The following is a 20,234-nucleotide window of genomic DNA, read 5'->3' as shown; positions in this document are numbered from 1 at the left end:
ATTATGTTCCATTTTTTCTGCATTTTCATCTGAGTTACAATTATACTTTCAGGATGAATTTGCTTGATTCATTAGGTTTTAAAGTGCACTAAATACAGTACACCAATCATGACCAGTGCTTTTAGCTGACGGTGTCCATGACATGCTCAGCATATGAGTTGTGGATGTGTGATTTTAATTTTATTTATGGTCAAGTCTAATGGCTGAATTTCTTGTAATAGCTACTACATCCAAGAAGTGTGGTTAGGAAATGGTACTTGGTGAATGTTCTATTTTATTTCCACCATAGTTTAACATCCAACAACCCATTAAGTAAAACACAAGTTGCAAAATAGGTAAACCAAGGTATTAGCAGAAAGTTTGCACTACAAGAGATCAGCAGATCACAACAACAAATTCCTTACCCTCCACAGCATTGGTTGAGAAGAAAGCCAGGTTTTTGGTTTCCAGTGGGTTTTCATTGGTGAAGTCAGCAGTCCTGGACTGGGGCTCGGATTCTCCAGTCAGTGATGAGTTGTCAACCTACATACACAAACAGAAGCTGCTTTCAAAAAAATTAATATTATAATTGGTTTGTATCAATAAATTTTCATGCATCAAGTAAATTCAGCCCTACATCAGCCACAATCCGATCAAATTTTGAATCGACCAATACATATCACCAAACCCAGTCCCAATATCCGATTTGCAATTTGTTTTTTTATGATGGCTATTCTGGATCAACCGTTATCAACAATCATCCATCTCATTCAGACTAACTTTGCAATTTTATCTCAAAGTAATCAGAAACAGGTATAATGCAAAGACCCAAAACAACATCAATGAGATCACTGTCAGGCTCCAATGAAGCATTAAAGAACAGCTCACATTCATTGGCACACATCTAGCTACTGAAAACATAATTCAGAAATTAAATTTTATTCTGCATCAATGTGGAGATTAGAAAACAGAAATAGAAGATTATGTGGACTGCTGTATACCTGCATCAAAAAGAGCATGTATTTCAATATAATTACAAACTGAAATAGAAGATTATGTGGACTGCTGTATACCTGCATCAAAACGACCATGTATTTCAGTATAATTACAAAAAATAATCAGATTGAATGTCCATGTAAGAAATTTTCATACAATTTCAACACAAGACTTTTGAGACTTTGAAAACCTTTTCATATCAACTTTTGTCAACATTAAAGTGCAAGTAAGAACATAAACATTAATACAGTATGTGTATATTTGGAACAAAACTTAAGGAAAGTGTGTGAATACCAATCACACAACAATTTTGATTGTATGGAAACAAAGGATGTCAGTTTTGAACACAATTATAATTAGTCTTTTAAGAACTGAAGATATAAGCATGTGTGGAAATTTAAGCAACTTTTGTCTGTCAAAACAAACTATCACATTCACTCATAACCCTATTTTTTTCATCTTCAGTATTCTGTACATTTTATAATTCTGTACATTTTTATAATTCTGTACATTTTTAGTATTCTGTACATTTTTAGTATTCTGTACATTTTTAGTACTCTGTACATTTTTAGTACTCTGTACATTTTATAATTCTGTACATTTTTAGTATTCTGTACATTTTTATAATTCTGTACAGTTTTAGTATTCTGTACATTTTGATAATTATGTACATTTATAGACTGTAGATGATTACATGCATGAATTTATAACAGATTAGTGAAAAATGATGACATCATAAAATATACACAAAGAGATTGTAATCATGTCATAACCAGGCACATCACAAGTTCAAAGTGAGAAACAAAATGCAAGTACAGACTTTTGAATTGACTGCAAAATCAATTATAGCATTCAAAACTCCTTAAATATATGGATATGGTGGTGGTCAGATGAGCACCATTTTCACTCAGAATTTTGTACATATTGCCAGTGTTTTACTGAAACCCTGTATAAATTTCAGTATGCACATTTGTTCAGGAGAATTATCTGTTGAAAGATTTTTCAAGTTTTGAGAGGTCAAAAAAACATTTTTGTTTAGGACTAACTGCATAGAAGGTGAAGTGTTTTTGTGAAAACCCCATGCTGATAAAATCATCCCTTCACAAGAAGTAATTGTAGCTGAGAGTTCTAAAGTGCTTGCCTGTACAGATCACTGACATCTCTCCTTTGCCCACATGGGCTAAAGTCTTAAGTTTGGCCAATGTGGGCATGTAAGAATGATGCCAGTAGCTTCCCATGGCTTGGATGCTCTTGTTGGGGTTTTCCAGATTCTTCCACAACCAGTGATACTGGTGTACTTGTGGTGCAAAATGGCATTAAACCCAAAACAGCATCATGGGAGTAATGAAAGATTTTCAAGATGGCCACTATCAATCAACACCAACTAGTTTTAGGACCCAAAAGATACAAGTTCCGAAGCAAATAAAAAAAAACATATATATGACCACCATTAATCAGTACCAAATAGATTCAATACCAGCAAAATACCAGTCTTGAAGTAAAAACAAATCAAAAACAATTAGTTTTAAGACCAAAAAGATACAAGTCTTGAAGCAAAAAAAACCACAAATATCACAGCCAATGTTAATCAGCACCAACTTATTTTTAGTACCAATAAGATACAAGTGTTGAAGTAAAAAAAGAACTATATTGTCACCATTAACCAACACCAACTTATTTTTAGTACCAATAAGATACAAGTGTTGAAGTAAAAAAAAGAACTATACTGTCACCATTAATCAGCAGCAATTATGGCCAACATTAATTAGCACCAATTAGCTTTTAGGACCAACAAGATACAAGCTTTGAAGTAAAGAAAAGACTTCTTTAGGTTCAGAAGTAGCTATAACAAAATTTTCAAGATGGTTACCATGGTGGCCATATTGGAGGTCTAATCAGGACCAACTACCTAAGAGTGAAAACCTCATAAAATACAACGATCATTTCTGGAGAAATAATAAAGTAATAGCAATATTTTTAAGATGGCCACCATGGCCATATATTAAAGGTCTGCTTAGCACCATTTCCCTGGTATTTATTGTGTTTTCTCAATCTCAGTTCTTGTTCCTAATTAGGAACATGATCTCTCTAATTTATACCAAATTTATGATGTTTCAATGCCAGCTACACGCCTCATAAAATGTACCCATCTTTTTGGATGATGCTCTGGCTCACTCTTCCAGCACCCAATATACTACCATTCTGGGCCCAAGTACTGGCCAACAGCTTTCCAACCTTTCATTATCAATTAGGTTGAGGTTTATGTTGTGTTTTGTTAATCTATGGCTCATACAGTGAGGTACACATGGCTATTTGTGCTGCAGTTGTTCACTATACATCAGAATGAGCATGAACCTAGTGGGTCATTACACAAACAAATCATGGGTTCAGGTTTCAGGCTCTGCCAATGTGCATATGAGAAAGCTGCCAGTGGCCTCCTGTGGGTTGCTGATTCTTAACTGAGGTTTTCCCAGTTTCTTCCTCCACCAATTATACTATCCACCTATGCAGTGAGAAATGGCATTAGACCCAAAATAATAACAACAAAGTACTACAGGAATTGGTATCAAGTGTTTATTAGAGATTCTGGTAAATTACTGATCTAAGCATGAATTACTGAGAGCCATTCCATTAACTGCTCATTTAGTTAAATGCTACTGCATAAGGCTTGATCTCCTCTGTTGTATGCATGGGTAAATAAATAAACATTGATTCATGTAACCAAAGATTAAAAAGCATTAATTATTATATTTATGAGCTTACAAATTTGTTTTAATCCCTTTTATGCACTGAGTTTATTACTTATTAACTTTTACATAAATAACTTGTATTACTGAAATGACACACTTTTCTAACTATTTCTACAGAATTCATTAGCTGTTTTTAGCTTGGAACTGAAGCAAAGTGAAGATAAAAACATTGATTCATGTAACAGAGGATTAAAAAGCATTTTTTATTATATTTATGAGCTTACAAATTTGTTTTAAAAACCTTTCATGCACTGTTTGTTTTCTTAAAGTAACTTTTACATATATTAAATAATGTTACTGAAACAACACACTTTTCTAACTCTTTCTGCATAATTCGATAGCTTTTTTTAGCTCTGAACTGATGCAAAGTGAAGAAAAATATTACCTTGAAACCCTGGGCACTTATAACTCTGATATCGGCTGGTACACTGTCACCAAATTTGACTTCAACTACGTCACCCACTACTAATTCCTCAGCTCTTAAATTCAGTTTTTCACCATTTCGGATAACAAGTGCATACTGAAAATAGAAATATCCCACAATATTTTAATGTAATGAGTAAAAGTGTCATGTGGATCATAGTGTCACACCTGTAAACTTTTTTTTTTAAAACACTGCTTTCTGCTTACCATTGTGAGAAAGAAACTCCTAGAATAGGGCAGTAAAATATCCCTTAGATTTTGCTGGATAGAGAAAATGATGTATTACGAGTGGAAATGATGTATTAGGCATGGAAATGATGTACTAGGCATGGAAATGTATTAGGCGTGGAAATGTATTAGGCGTGGAAATGATGTACTATGCGTGGAACTTCAAAACACTTGAGCATAACAGTCTACACAAAAATGTCACAAGCGACATTGAAACTCTAGGATATCATTGTAACAGCTTTTGAAAACATATGCAACATATTTGAGCTTCTAATGCAGAAGAAATATATACAGCTATTCTTTATTTAGTTAAATACACTCACCTTAGGAATCAAATTTTTGAATGAATCCATAATTCTTGAGCTCTTTGCATCTTGATAATAGCCAAAAACACCTGTTATTATCACTACAGCTGCTAATACGATACCTAGATACAGCTGAAAATGAAGAAATTCAGCATTTTAATGAAATTTACTCATCACACATATCCTCGCAAAATCATTTTTCAATGGATAATTCTATAGTACATTTATAAATAAAACCTGCTACTTTGATCGCTTATATACAAACACTACCAAGCAATGACAAGCCTAATAATTACTGTCTGGTAAAAGTCATGGCAGCCAGTGGTGGAAGTTAGTGAGATTACTCTATAGTCAATATAAGGAAAATAAATGCTTACTATACTTATTTTCAGTAAATACTCATTGTTCTTTAAATAACAGGTACATATAATCTCTCTTACAGTCATACTTTTCAGTGGAGATGTGTGTAGTTTCAGACGCTCAAGGGTAATTACTGTAGGGAATCCTGTACAACGATATCATCAATACATAAAACACACTGTAATAGTCATATATAACACACTAATATCAACATATAAAACACATTAATAAAGCAATATATAAAACATTACCTCAAGAAAGCATACAAATAATGTATTTAAGCAGTAATTATCCAAAACTGATTTAGGGATTTATTATAAAGTACTCAGGTCACCAAACCCATAAGGTCATATGAACATGAAGATACGCTGGTCAGATTAACCCACAAACCAATAATCTGGATTTGTACTCCTAGTCCCTTAGCATGCCCATGAAAAATGTCACCTCAAAAACCAATTCAAATCCTTAAGACTAATATTCCAGTCCAAGTCCTTGTCTACTAGTGGATCAAAACAATCCATGTTTTAGTGTACCATAAACCCTGTGGAACTCATCACTGAAGACACAGCTCAACCATACTCATCTGTTGATTTGACATTTCATTACCATAATTATTCGGCCATAGTCCATTCAAAACGCAAGTAGAAAATCTTTGGCTTTTATTTACAATGCTAAAGTGTCCCCGTCTTTACAAGTGGACTTTCTACTGATGTTTCAGTTTTCTTGTCGGCAAAAGTGAAACCAAGACTGGTACTCATTTTATAACCACTGTCATCCTGGCCATCCAACTATTATACTGCTATGGTTGGCATCACATAAAAAATGTCTTATGAAATCTAAAATATTGAAATTTTGATTTCCATGGCATCAGCACTTCTTAACTTGCCATGTTTGCTGCCATGTATAGCCTATCTTGTGCTGAAAAATGGCGTTAAACCCTATAAGAACAACAACAACAACTTGCCATGTTTCCTGTTAACAGAAGTGCTGTTATGTCACCAGGTTAACATAAAATGTTTGTCTACACTATGACCGTGTCAGTCTTCAATATGGAAAATGATGAATAGTTACTTTAGTACAAAATGAATAGGTCTTTATTTAAAGACTGCAATAAAGGCTAAATTGGCAAAGAATTTATTTGTACTTAAGAAAATTTCCTATAACATCATTTGCCATTTTTTACCTTCAGATATAAGAGGTAATAACAATTGTCAAGATTTCAGTCAAAATATGTTAAGAGTTAATGGCAATGACATCACACAGTAAGTTGGAGGACAGGGGTAATATGCATATCATGTCTTTTCTTTATCAACTTACATTGTCTCCAGGTGGATCTGTTGTAGAGATTGCTTGAATAGCATATGCAATAAAACACAGGATGGACCCTAGCCACAATAGCAAGGAAAAACCTCCTAACATGTGTTTACAAAATTTAAAGAATTCTGGTGTTGTTTTAGGAGGGGTCAGTTCATTTCGACCATCTCTACGTAAAATGTCTTTGGCCACCTCTGGACTCAGGCCCTGAAATAAATATACAAATGTAAAACAAAATAACTTTGGGGTAAAAAGAATGCTTCTTTTTCAAAATGTATTTAGGTACACGCTGTTATTATGATTATTTGGTTTATTATCTTTATACAGGCAATAAATCATCAACATCCTAAATTTTTGTCCATATCACATGGTCTGGTAGAATTATCAACATCAATAGGCCTATCAGCATTAATCCACATCACTTGGCCCAGTGGAATGTATCCACATCACTAGGCCTAGTGGAATTTATCCACATCACTAGGCCCAGTGGAATGTATCCACATCACTAGGCCTAGTGGAATTTATCCACATCACTAGGCCCAGTGGAATTTATCCACATCACTTGGCCTAGTGGAATTTATTCACATCACTAGGCCCAGTGGAATTTACCCACATCATTAGTCCTGGTGGGATTTATCCATATCATTAAGCCTAGTGGAATTCATCTATCACTAGGCCTGGTGGTATTTATCCACATCATTTAGGTGTAGTGAAATGTATCTGTATCACTAAGCTTGTTGATATTTATAGATGTCATTAGGCCTAAGCTAGTAAATTTATCCATATCATTAGGCCTGCTGGATTTGCTGTTGTTGTTGTATTGAATTTAACACCATTTTTCAGCACAAGATAGTCTATACATGGTGGCCAGTAAGTATGGTGGAGTAAGAACCTGGGAAATCACTGGAAAGAACCACCGACCTTTGAGAAGCTACTAGCATGCTTTCTCACATATCTACATTGGCTAAACCCAAAGACTTGAACACTCATACAGGCACGATGGCAGTGATCCATAATGGTGAGTGCTTTAGACCACTCAGCTACTCTGAGCCCCCTAGTAGGATTTATACATCACTAGGCCTGGTGCGATTTATCAACATCACTAGGCCTGGTGCAATTTATCCACATTACTAGGACTTGTGTGACTGATCCAAATCACTAGGCCTGGTGGGATTTACCCACATCACTAGGCTTGGTGGATATGTGCAATTTGAAAAATTCAGAACAAAAAGAAAACTAATAGATCTTTTAGTAGCTCTAATAAAACATTTCACTTGTGACTTGAGAACATTTCATACAGTCATTCATGGCTTCACCACCCATCACAATCCAGTATTTACCATACATGAGTGAAATAAATATTTTCTTGTACATACTTAGATCAAGTATGCATCCTCTGTATATTAAAAAAATGTCTGCAATCATTTATCAAGGCAACATTGTTAATAAAGCCTGATGTATGTTTTGTTCATCTACAAGGATGAGTGCTGCAATCCTGTGCATTTCCATTAACTTCTAATATGAGAATGTACCTATGCACACAAATTTCTGGAGCAGTTTTACACTGGACCATGCAGCCAATTTATAACAACTGGAATAATTTTAACAAATACTGTATAAAATGAAACTGAAGAATAGTAGTTCTTACTTACTCCAAAATTCTTGGCTTACAATCCACATTAATAAAAGTAGCTGGCAGAAAGAAAAAAAATTTAAACTTTACATTTTCTCCACTCAAGAAAATATTCAGGTAGCAAGAAGTTAAATTGGAGCCCTATAGCTAAAACATTTTATTGCCATATAAATCTTCTTTGCTTTTAAGCATAAGACATCAAGTTCCCTTAATCAAATAAAATAGCCAAGTTCACGACATTATTTCCTAAACAAAAGAAACCATGTTCTTACAATATACTAGCATCAGGCCCTTTCTAGTTACTTTCTCACTAATTGAGTTACTGACGCTCTTTTTTAACTTTAATATTAAGGTTCTAAAAAACATCCATGTTACCCACTAACAAAAATCAATAGAAAGTACTTATTCTGATATTTAAACAATATCTCAAGATTTCAGATTTGAAAGATTAAGACATTCACATCTCTTTTCCTCACCATATCTGGATCTGTTCCAAGCCTTGCATACAGTTCATCAATGGAAACTGTGTGTTCATCCATCTCCAACTCCTGTTTAAGTTCATCTGACTTTTCCTTCGTCTTCTTCTTTGACTTCTTGCTCCCCTCATCTTTAGGATTGATGATATATTGATTACTTCTCTTCTGCTTATCCTAGCAATAATAATAGAAATAATAATAATAATAATAATAATAATAATAGAAATAATAATAATAATAACAAAACATAAAAAGCATCATCCAGATGTTGAGAATACCAAACTGAAAAAAAATATACCAAATACAGAAGAAAACTGTCTTAATGTATAAGCAGGCTAGATACTGCTGGCTGATTTTTCACTTTTTAAAAAGCTGACATCAGTCCTGCAAAATGCTTGTATACAGTTTGTGCATAAAACAGTCCTAAAACCTTAAAACCATCTAACTCAATCTATTCCTTTGTGCTACAGCAAAATGCTAAATCTTGAATGATCTTTGTACAACACCTTAAAGTACACCAAAATGAGTATGTTAGTGCATTTATATTGTATTACATCTCATGGAACTTTTTCTTAAAATCAAATCATTTCTTAGATCTTTAAGTTTGTGCTTGCAGGCATATTTGCAAGAAACACACCAAATTGAGAAAAAAAGTCAGGGGTTCACAAGCAACCTCTTATTAAAGAATACCAATTTTTGGGAAGAAAATGGATCAACAACAATAAAAATCAGGGCTAAACAACTGATGCGATGTAAGTTAGCATTTTGATAGTTACAATGCATTTTGAAATTACAAGTCCGTAAATTGCTACCAGGAAAATATTAACTTGATGTTAACCCATTCAAATTATCCTGACACCAGGCTGACCAGTCCTAACACTAACCTCTTAATGCTGAGCAACAAGCTAGGTAGCTGTTAGTACCATTTTTGTAACTCTTTGGTATGATTCAGCCGGGGTTCGAACCCACAACCTTCTGCTTCCAAGATGAATGCTCTAACCAATGGACGATCTAACCACTAGGCCAACAGAGTGGCCATGGTGATGGTTGGTATTCCAAATATGAAATAAATGGTCATTTTGCCACCTAAAAATATTAGAACTATCAAAATGGTCCTTGTGCTAGAAGCAAGTCATTTCAAGCCGAGATATGATCATTTTCATGACAGGAATTCCATAGATGGTCATTTTAATCTTAATATAGAGATATATATCAATAACACTTGTGGAATGCAAGAAGAGAATAGAGTTCAACACTTGATGCTACAATGTATAAACAATTATTCAGTTCACCAAACAGTATTATTTGTTGGGTAAATAACAATATTTACAAAATTAGCAACAAATGACTTGCATATGTGATCTTAACAAAAGCTGCAATCTTTTGACTCCAGTGAGAGGTGCAGTGTAATACAAATGATTATACTAACCATGTACTTTGAGAAATTTACCAAAACTGTCCTTTAATAACTACAAGCTGCCAAAAGCAGAACAAAGAACAGCCATTGGAGTAAGTGGATATATCTACCAATGATGGGTCAATAATGAAATTTGTTTTGCTAGTCTGACTTTATTATAGCCAGCAACTTATTGAACAGTCCAATGGTCTAACCATAACACATTATAGCACAAAGTGGAGTTGATATTAATAATATTATGTTAATAATAATAATAATAACAATAATAATAATAATAATAATGCTTTATTTAAAGAGGGTGATTCATTAGTCAAGTACTATTCTCCCTTGAGGCCCTCTTAAGGAGAGTATAACAATGCACATTATATGAGATAGCAATAATTAGTGTTTATTTTAACATGTTTAGTATTAAAATACTAAATTCCATTATCTATTAGAAACACATACATGCTCATGTTATCTTTTCTTAAATACTCTAATATTTTCAGCAGATTTTACATGTAGTGGAAGCTTATTCCACAGAACTGTACCAGAGTATTGAAAACTCTTTTTAAATTGCTCTGTTCTTGGTTTTGGTATTAGAAGGTTACCATGTGATATTGATCTCAACTGGTATTGTGTTGAAAAAGGCCTGAATAAGTCCTGAAGATACTCTGGTGCAGTTCCATGTAGACATTTATATAAAAGAACTGCCTTGTGAAAATCTATCCTGTCGTATATTGTGAACCATTTAAGTTCTGTAGATAATGCTTTTGAAGGATGATCAACAGATGCATCTAAAATTACACGTGCTGCTCGTTTCTGAAGTTTATAAATCCTGTCAAGCTCAGATTTAGCACAGTTTCCCCATACATTAGAACAATAATCCATTGTTGGAAGAATATATGACTTGTAGTATAGATTGTGAGTTTCCATAGGTAAATATTTCTTGATTCTGCTGAGAAGGGCAATTTTGGATGATAGTGTTTTACAAAGCTTATTAATATGGTCATTCCATAATAAATTATTATCTAAGGTCACACCTACAAGCTTTTCATGTTTGACATTTCTAATGGATGATTATTTATTACAAGAGATAGTTTTGGGTTACCTGACTTGTGTAGCTTTTGTGATGTCCCCAAAATCATACATTTTGTTTTACCTTCATTAATTACCATCCTATTTTGTTGTGCCCAGTTTTGGACTCTAATAAGGTCTGAATTTAATCTCATTTGGATAACTTCAGTATGAGAACTAGATGTATACAAGGTTGCATCATCTGCAAACAAATCTGTGTTTGTGGATTCATTATTTAATGGTAGATCATTGATATAGCTAAGGAAGAGGAGAGGGCCCAAAACTGAGCCTTGAGGGACTCCTGAATGAATAGTGCAAGTTTGAGAGCTAATATTGCCAATGCTTACTTGTTGAGACCTTTGGTTTAGGTATGATCTAAACCAATTTAAAGAAGGATTGTCAAACCTGTAACAGTTAACTTTAGCAGCAGAATTTCATGATCAACAAGATCAAAGGCTTTCTTGAAGTCAAGGAAAACAATCCCAGTCATATGTCCATTTTCCATTTCCTTCAGCCAAAGATCAATTAATTTGGTAAGTTCTGTTTTGCACAAGTGGTCCTTTCTAAATCCTGATTGCACTTTATGAAATAGAGAGTATGTTTCAAAAAATTTATAGACCTGTATGGCTACATGCTTTTCAAATAGTTTTGACAACACAGGTAGAATTGATATTGGTTTGTAATTTCCTGGATCCTCCTTTTCTCCTTTCTTAAAGATAGGTGTAACCTTTGCACATTTCAGTGTTTCTGGAAAATTACCACTCATTATACTTAAATTTATGATATGCGTTAGTGACTTTGTTATTACTGGTGCAGCAATTTTAAGAATTCGTGGACAAATACCATCCAATCCAGAGGATTTATTAATATTCACCTTAATTAGCATATCAAAAACATCAGCTTCACTAACATTAGCTATTGAAAAATAATTATCATCAGGAATTTTAGCTCTTATAAATAATAGAAGAGCATCAAGTTCAATTGGGCTGTTAGTCTGGTTCTGAATACTGTTACTGGAGATGCTTATGAAGAAATTGTTGAACATTTCCACAATGTCTTGTACAGATGTTGCTATATCATCATTTTGCTTAAGTCTAGGGAGAAGACAACTGTTCTTGGGTGGGTTCAGCTCTTTTAGATGCTTCCACAATGTTTTGGTACTCTTACTTTCATTAATAGCCTGTTTATAGTAGTTCTCTTTTGCCTTATCTATCAGGTGCTTAGTTTTATTTCTCCACTTTCTATAGCTTTTCATGTCTCTTTTCTTGTGGAAATATGCATCTTGACAGTGAGTCTGGAATGGAAAACCTGGGTTAAAGTAGGGACAGTCAATGTAAAGTACTCTAGATAAGTGTATTTTGCATAAAGACATTTTATGATGTGTTCAATTACACAAAACACTTTAATTAGTGATAACATTATTAGTGCCATAAACAAATTCCATAGTTAATATGTTGCATTGGATCAGTCTAAGTTACTTTGGCATGTCCTGGTTGATTCATGTTTTTGTTCATTCTTTTCCAAACAAATTAATACATATTTTTGTTCTTTTGTTCTTTTGTTGTTGTTGTGGGGTTTAATGCCATTTTTCATCATACAATAGGCTATGCATGGTGGCCAGTATTAATGGTGGAGAAAGAACCCATGAAAACCCTGTGAAAAACCACCAACCCACGAGAAGCTAATGGCAAGCTTTCTCACATACCCACATTGGGAAAATCCTAGACTCAAATCCACGCAGACAGAGGTGAGACGGCAGTGATCCGTAACAGAGAACGCTTTAGACCACTCGGCCACTCGGTGCATCTTGTTCTTTTGTAATGTTCATCATCTGTTTCCTTTCCATGAGATCATCTTTACTGGTCAGCAAATTGCTTTGAAGGTGGGTACTTTTAATATTAAATTCCTGACTGGTCAGCAATGGCTTTGAAGGTGTGTACTTTTAATATTAAATTCCTGACTGGTCAGCAAATTGCTTTGAATGTGGGTCCTTTTAATATTAAATTCCTGACTGGTCAGCAAATTGCTTTGAAGTTGGGTAATTTTAAATTCCTGAACGGAGCTAGTTGTTCCCTACATCCATCACCACTCTTTATGTTAGCTACTGCCATATGAAAATGTTGGCTCCATAAATAATGACACTGACTCATAATGTAAAATCAATGTCATGATTTATTTCTCCCAGAGGGGCCCTGAGTGGCCAAGTGGTTTAAAGCACTCTCCGTTACGGATCACTGCCATCTCACCTCTGTCTGCATGGGTTCGAGTCTCGGATTAGGCTAATGTGTGTATGTGAAAAAGCTTGCCAGTAGATTCTCGTGGGTTGGTGGTTCTTTCCGGGGTTTTCTTGGGTTCTTCCTCCACCATTAATACTGGCCACCATGCATTGCCTATTGTTGTGCTCAAAAATGGTGTTTAACCCTACAACTACATTTCTCCTATTTTAGAGGATGCAGTGAACCAAATACTCTTGTCACCTTCTGACACATAACCTTCAAACGAATAATAAGTGACCCAACCCAAGAAAAATGATGTGTGTAACAAACACATTAAACACTGAGCTCTCTGTAGTCTATTGAAAGTTGAAGTCTAGGACCCTCAGTCTTCATAAATGGCAGTCAAGTTGGACAGGGTAGGGGATGATGTTTACAATAATAATCATTACCTTATGGTTCCAGTTCAATTTATTACTTTAATTTATTCACTTTCTTAAGATGAAAAAAATATTTCATTTCATTAGTCTTTCTTGTTCATTTGAGGAACATGGAAAATTTACTTCAACAGGATTCAGTTTCTGAAAACTGGGCTTGGGCTAGTTATTGAAGTTTCAGAATGCACAATATGCAAAGCTAACATTCGAGGGTCCATGTACTGAAACTCTCACATTAAGCTCTAAGATGCTGACCAATGCTTCCCTACAACTATGCAGAATGAATGAATGCCCCTGACCACCAAATGATGAATACGTAAATTAGCCAGGGTCCAATCTCTGTTAATAATGATGGAAGATCTAAACCTCCATTCAATATCGCTGTGAAATATATGGACTACGGTGTTGCTGATTGAAATAAAGCCACGAAACGTGCGTCAAACGATATGAAGTACCAAACAAACAGTTAAACATTTGCTTTAATTTGAAAGCAAGCTAAGTAGAGAATAAGAAAATATATTGCTACCAAGTATTACTGTTTTAATTAAACGTCATAAATTAAACGATTGGTATCCGTCTGAAGGTCCATATTCCTTAAGGATGAATTGAGAGCTTAATTGCGTTAAAACCAATCACTCGATAATGATGTCGCGCTATATATTTTATATATTTTTAAGTTATAAAAAAAAATCAAGTGATACAAAAAAGGCTCTCAGATTCACAAAAATGCATTACCCGACTCGATATTTAATAAACTTTCGGAACTACAGCTCAAGTTGTACAATCGGACTACCTCTGCTATTTCTGCCAGACAATAATCCGTAGGTTTTGACCACGAAGTTGTCGACAGAGATTACAATCGAAACATCTTCGCAACCCAAGGTTCCGATATGTTAGCCTATCTACATTTTTGTAAATATGTTAACACATCGGAGCCTTAGCTAGCGAAGATGCAATCGAAATTACTATTGACTTTCTACAACTCTACAGTTTTCCGATCATTGGCAGAAAGGTCCGAGCGCATTCCGATTTTCCTTAGGCTTTGTTTTCCTTTTTCTGGAAAAGCCGCTGTAAATACTAACTAGCCAGATCCTTGCAGAAATGTCTGATCAGGTTTTCGCTTTGCTCAAAAGTAGTAGAAAAAAACTGTAGCACTGTTGCCACTCACCTTGCATATATTGTTAACTAAACTCATTAAATAAGGAAACTAAATACGCCCATGGTCAACAGATCTATAACTTCGTTTTAAATTCATCTCTAGAAAACAATCGGTGAGTTCTCTACCACATCAGGGCCACAGACAGGATAGACAGGCCCGTGTAAAACGCACCCAGTTGGCCCCTATGACTTACAAACTTACCCGGATGGACCCCCTGGCTGTGGTTGTCCAACACAATTGTGTCTTCATGAACGGCTTAGCAAACGCGGGACATATTTTGATCGTTTTGGCGGGGCCTTGGATTTAAGCATGGGGCCCGCTGTAAGCACGGCGTTTGTAAAATAAAAAAAATTAAAAAAAATATTTGAACAGGTTTTATGTACACTGAACTTAAAACTTTCTTCTGTAGCTTTAATTTTTTTTTTTATCTCTTTAGATGTATATTTTTAAAATTACTAGCGCGCAGGGCCCGTGAGTGTGGGTCAGATTGGGCATCGGCCTAAAGCCGGCCCTATTTGTCCTACCCTGTCACCGGCCCTGACATGTACACCTACCTACCTACCTACATACATACATACATACATACATCACGGGGCCCCGAGTGGCCGAGTGGTCCAGAGCGCTCTCCGTTACGGATCACTGTCATCTCACCTCTGTCTGCGTCGGTTCGAGTCTCAGATTCGGCCAATGTGGGTATGTGAGAAAGAGTGACAGTAGATTCTCGTGGGTCAGTGGATCTTTCCGGGGTTTTTCCCGGTTTCTTCCTCCACCATTAATACTGGCTGCCATGTATAGGCCTATCGTGTGCTGAAAAATGGCGTGAAACCCCACATACATACATACATACATAACAAAATCGGTTCACCAGTTTGTCGAATTCCAAAGATGATATGCACGAATTAGATCACACGATTACTGTATTTGTCAGGAACCAACAGACCGAATCTGTGATAGCCAATAAGACTCAAAATGTGAAGCATGTTCATTTTTTCTTGTGACTGACAGGAGTAGACTTTGAAGCTTTGCTGTACAGGTCTTTTGTTTGTTTTTTTTTTTTTTTTTTTTTTTTTTGAACACTTGGGAGTTGCTTAAACAGTCTGACAGACTTTCATGCACTTTGAGTCATAGCTGCTAAATAAGCGACTTAGCTGTCTGGCGATTTGCTATTAGTTTGGGATATTATCCTTAAGACGACCGAAGTTACGTCTGTATGTTAAGAGCAACAAATTCCAAACAGGTGGTACCGTTGCCTTGCTGTATTTGTTATGACTTGCTTAAGTCAGTCTAATATCTATATTTTGAGAGTCATTTGAAATTGAGAATAATTCCCTCAGAAAGTGTTTCGATATTTTTTTGTATAACGTAAAAATGCCGATTCTTATTGGACCACTTTCTATGGTAAGTAAATCTTGACTGTAGTTCGCAATCCAATAATGTCTAAATAGAAGTGATCGGTTTTGAAAACACCGGAAATTGTGAAGTTTAACTGTCATGCTCATGTTGGTGGTCTATTCTCAGCGACAATCGCTGAGCTCGCATCGTCACAGGTGGTTACATATGCTTTTCTTCAACTCTGACAGTTTCTGTTGGACGGCACAAGTGGCAAAACGAGTGCCATGGAAGTAGCATCCGTTTTGCTTCAAGCTGATTTGCACTCTGTGCATCAAGTTCCCAGCAGTAGGACATCGTAAATACAGTTTTTCGGTATTACAGCGATATCCGGTTGACGTGCCATATACGATTCCATAATCTTTTGAAGCTCTGGTTCTAAGTCATTGAAAAAGAGATATTGATAATCCTGCCTTTGGACACAATTTCCCATGTACAAGACTTTTAGGTGGGGGGAGAGTGGTCAGCCATTACGTTTTACAGAGGTAAGACAAAACCTGGAGACACCCCCCCCCCCCCATGTCATTGCCCCTATGTGCGAGCGCCCATGTCCATGGGAGCTATTGCAGCCCTCACGGTTGAAATGTAGGGCTCTTAGTTGTACTTTTCCTAACTCACAGCGTTGTGCTTATTACAAAAAGGCCAACAGCTGAAGGCTAATAGTTGAAGATGGAAAGAATTGAAGTGAATGTATTATTTTCCCATTTAACATTAGATGCATATCCACTCTAAGACAGTCATTATGGTAATATAGCTCCCAGAACGTTTCTCTGATTAAAATCAGATTGCTGAAATATTGCCCCACTTCACAATTTGTCCGTAGCGGTCAAGATATGGTCCTCACCTAAGGAGTTGGATAAATACGCGTTGCTCAACTGTATCTTGGTCCGTAACCGTCCCTACAGGTTACCAATTAGGATGCGACAATACGCATAATTATTATATACTTAGAAACACCCTGCATGAACAATGTCTATACCCCTACGGACATGCTGTCAAATTATTCCAGACGCTAAAATGTCATTCAGTCTGATAGAAAATCACTATGTTATACAACTGAAAGGGGTTTACAATGTCATCTCCCTACGGATATCGTGGTAGATTTATCTTCATTATTTCAGTAATGTAGGCTGCAGTCCTACGAACAGAAATGTCAGTATATTACAAGTGTAATAAAATTCCCATCGTATAATTTAAAAACATTAAATGCACGACATTCGTCGTCAAATAATAGCAAATTATGTATAGAATAGATGTTAGAAAAGAAGGCACTGAAGCAATGTCCATTGCTTTTATCCCTGCTTGCATATTAAGGTTTTGGGTCGAAGATTGAGTTTTAAACGTTAAATACGTAGTCAGATGCATTGATATTACTCAGTATTCAGTAATGACTTTTATTCCTTATTATATACAGCTCTCGTCGACTGGTTTACATTTTAAGCTAAGTTTGACATACACGTACAATCTTTTTCCAGTGATAAAGAAATGCATGAAAATTTTTAAATCGTGCATATATTTTTGGCCTGACACAAAAAATAAGAACAACTTTCATCAATTTTTGCGCGACTGTTGTATCAATTTAAGTATAGGACTATGCGTTCACATTTTTCTGGCGATTATTTCCTCGGGGTCAAATTTCATTATCAAAGATTAATTTCCATATCTGTAATGTAAGAGTTTCCATTTTTTTTTGATCTAGTTAAGAAAGTACTCGTTTTTTTGTTTCTGCAGGTAAAATATGTGGACACACCCACAATCAAGTGTCGCACGGCATGATGGGAAATCTTATATTTTCAGGATATATTATCACATAAGAAAATATAGGAATTAAACTAAAATATGAATGCGCCAGTCATCTTGGCATCCGTCCGTCTACGGGAGACGATGGCGTAGCTCCAAAGTAAGCTTTTGTTTATCCTTCTTTCTAGCTTTTTTTTCAGCTTGTTTTATTTTTCTCTCTTACTCTGCGTTTTGAAATTACCTCTCTAAAATATATTTTGTTTTTGGTATATTTCACACTCAAGCATATAATAGGTCATATAGTAGCGTAAGAAACACGTTTTGTACACTATAATGTTCGATGCATGTCGTTGCCGCTCAAAATCTGTTTGGCCCTGGACAATTTGGTTTGAAGACCTTTTGTCCCACTATCAACCGGCACGGGTAAGGTCCAGATATATGGTACGTTTCGGACCACTGCACTGTACTTTAATACAGACAGAATACCGACAGATTCAGTAATATTGATCAAGTACTTTGTATCGTATTGTACTTACGTATGTGTTTACCGTGTTTTTAAGGCGTTTGAGTTTGCTTGTTTGTTGTTTTTTTGTTTTTTTTCTGTTTTTTTTTCTTCTCGAGGGTGGAGTTGGAGTGGGGGTTGGTTATTTTAATTTCTATTGGAAATAAATATACTGTGCAAAAGTTGTGTACTTGTGTGTGCGTGCATTTGTGTATGAAAGTATGAAATTTGCATGTTAAACAACTCACGAACTGAATATGTACGTTTAATCAAAAGAAAATGTTAATGTATGTTGTTTCCAAGTTAACATAAGCAAATGAATGTGTTATGTAAATGGATTTGCATATTTGTCCATATGCCTCGTGTTTGTAATGTCAACAACATTAATGAAAATGAATACAAATAAAGGTCACTTTTTTAAAGTTTTTGATAACTTTATTAATTCAATTAAATTTGGTTAGTTAAGTATATATTTGTCGGTGTTCGTTTTTCTTATCAGTTTTATTATTCGACTGATTACTATATGTAACAGATTGTAAATCCCTGGCCCCTTTGATGTTAGCTGCTGAATGCTAATGGGTGTGTGTCTTAGCTTTACAATGGATTTATTTGTGAGAATTTTCAATGTTTAATGTTCTTCTTATGTAAGCAATAAATAATTATTATAGTTAATATACTTTTAAAATTTCTTTTGATTTTCGTCATAAAAAGTGCTGATTTTTTAAAGGTAATTGTAAAAGGTTTTCTGATAGTTTTGCTGAAGGGATATACTAGGAGATCAACATGCACTAGATTGGACGATTTGTCTAAGACAGTTCACCAAAGGATGGGTCAAATTTTAAAATTCATAAAACTGGTATCCATTTGAACGAATATTTAACTCTCAAAACTTTCTTACAAGTCTTTTTTTTTTAAACATACTATTCTTTGCTAAAGATGTGCATTCCTCTCATATTTTTATTGCATGTTAGAATTCCTATTTGAAATGGCAAAATCTCCTTGGTTTTATTGCATGTTAGAATTCCTATTTGAAATGGCAAAATCTCATTGGTTTTATTGCATGTTAGAATTCCTATTTGAAATGGCAAAATCTCATTGGTTTTATTGCATGTTAGAATTCCTTTTTGAAATGGCAAAATCTCATTGGTTTTATTGCATGTTAGAATTCCTATTTGAAATGGCAAAATCTCATTGGTTGATTGACTTACCATGTTTGGATCTACTGCAAGCTTTGCAAAGGAAATTCTATATATACCCGTCTCCGATTCCATTTTAGGTTCTTCTGCCCTCTCCTTTGCATTCTTACTTCCATCGCCTTCTGGATTTACGGTATATCGACGAATGCTCTCCTAATAATAATAATAATAATAATAATAATGTTTATTTGTAATACAAACCACTGACCAATGATCCTTACATGATGCGGTATAAAAATGTACTTGACCATATAATAGAAAAAAAAGCATCGTATCCACTGAAAACGTTATACATGCAAGTAATCTATCATATATTGAATTTATCTGAGTGAAATATAAATGTATATTGCACAGTAATCATACATGATACAGAAAAGCTAGCTCTAACATCTTCATGGAGCAAACAGACGTTTTCTGATGTTGGTCTAGTGTACATACAGGAGTCGATGACAGTACTGCTTCCTTAAACTTTAAGGCTTTTATAGTAAAAAGTGCTAAATTGGTCATCATAGTTTTTCTAGTATCATGTTTAAAAGACCTACATTCTTCATTAAGTTGGATTTTTATATGCAAAGGTTTGTAAATATTTTCATTGCAATTCTCCATATACCGGATAAGCAGTTTTCAAATGGAATTCATTCTCCATATTAACATTACAAAT

At 34.9% G+C, this 20,234-nt stretch overlaps 1 protein-coding gene across 1 annotated transcript in view; it reads right to left on the bottom strand.

The window, feature by feature from the left end:
* The window catches only part of LOC149794564 (sodium/potassium-transporting ATPase subunit alpha-like), a 91,851-nt gene that overhangs the window by 32,532 nt on the left and 39,085 nt on the right, over positions 1–20,234 (bottom strand). The window contains exons 2-7 of the mRNA XM_089968839.1: positions 19,586–19,726; positions 8,465–8,638; positions 6,359–6,562; positions 4,700–4,813; positions 4,111–4,245; positions 405–522 (exon numbers count right to left, since the gene is read on the bottom strand). Coding sequence (XP_089824965.1) covers positions 405–522; positions 4,111–4,245; positions 4,700–4,813; positions 6,359–6,562; positions 8,465–8,638; positions 19,586–19,726 — 886 coding nt within the window. The remainder of the gene's footprint in view (positions 1–404; positions 523–4,110; positions 4,246–4,699; positions 4,814–6,358; positions 6,563–8,464; positions 8,639–19,585; positions 19,727–20,234) is intronic.

Source organism: Sinohyriopsis cumingii, chromosome 8 (assembly GCF_028554795.1).
Source record: "Sinohyriopsis cumingii isolate HCF-2022 chromosome 8, ASM2855479v2, whole genome shotgun sequence".
Lineage (NCBI taxonomy): Eukaryota > Metazoa > Mollusca > Bivalvia > Unionida > Unionidae > Sinohyriopsis > Sinohyriopsis cumingii.
The sequence above is the reverse complement of the archived record's forward strand: the minus strand, read 5'-3'. Positions and strand labels throughout refer to the sequence as shown.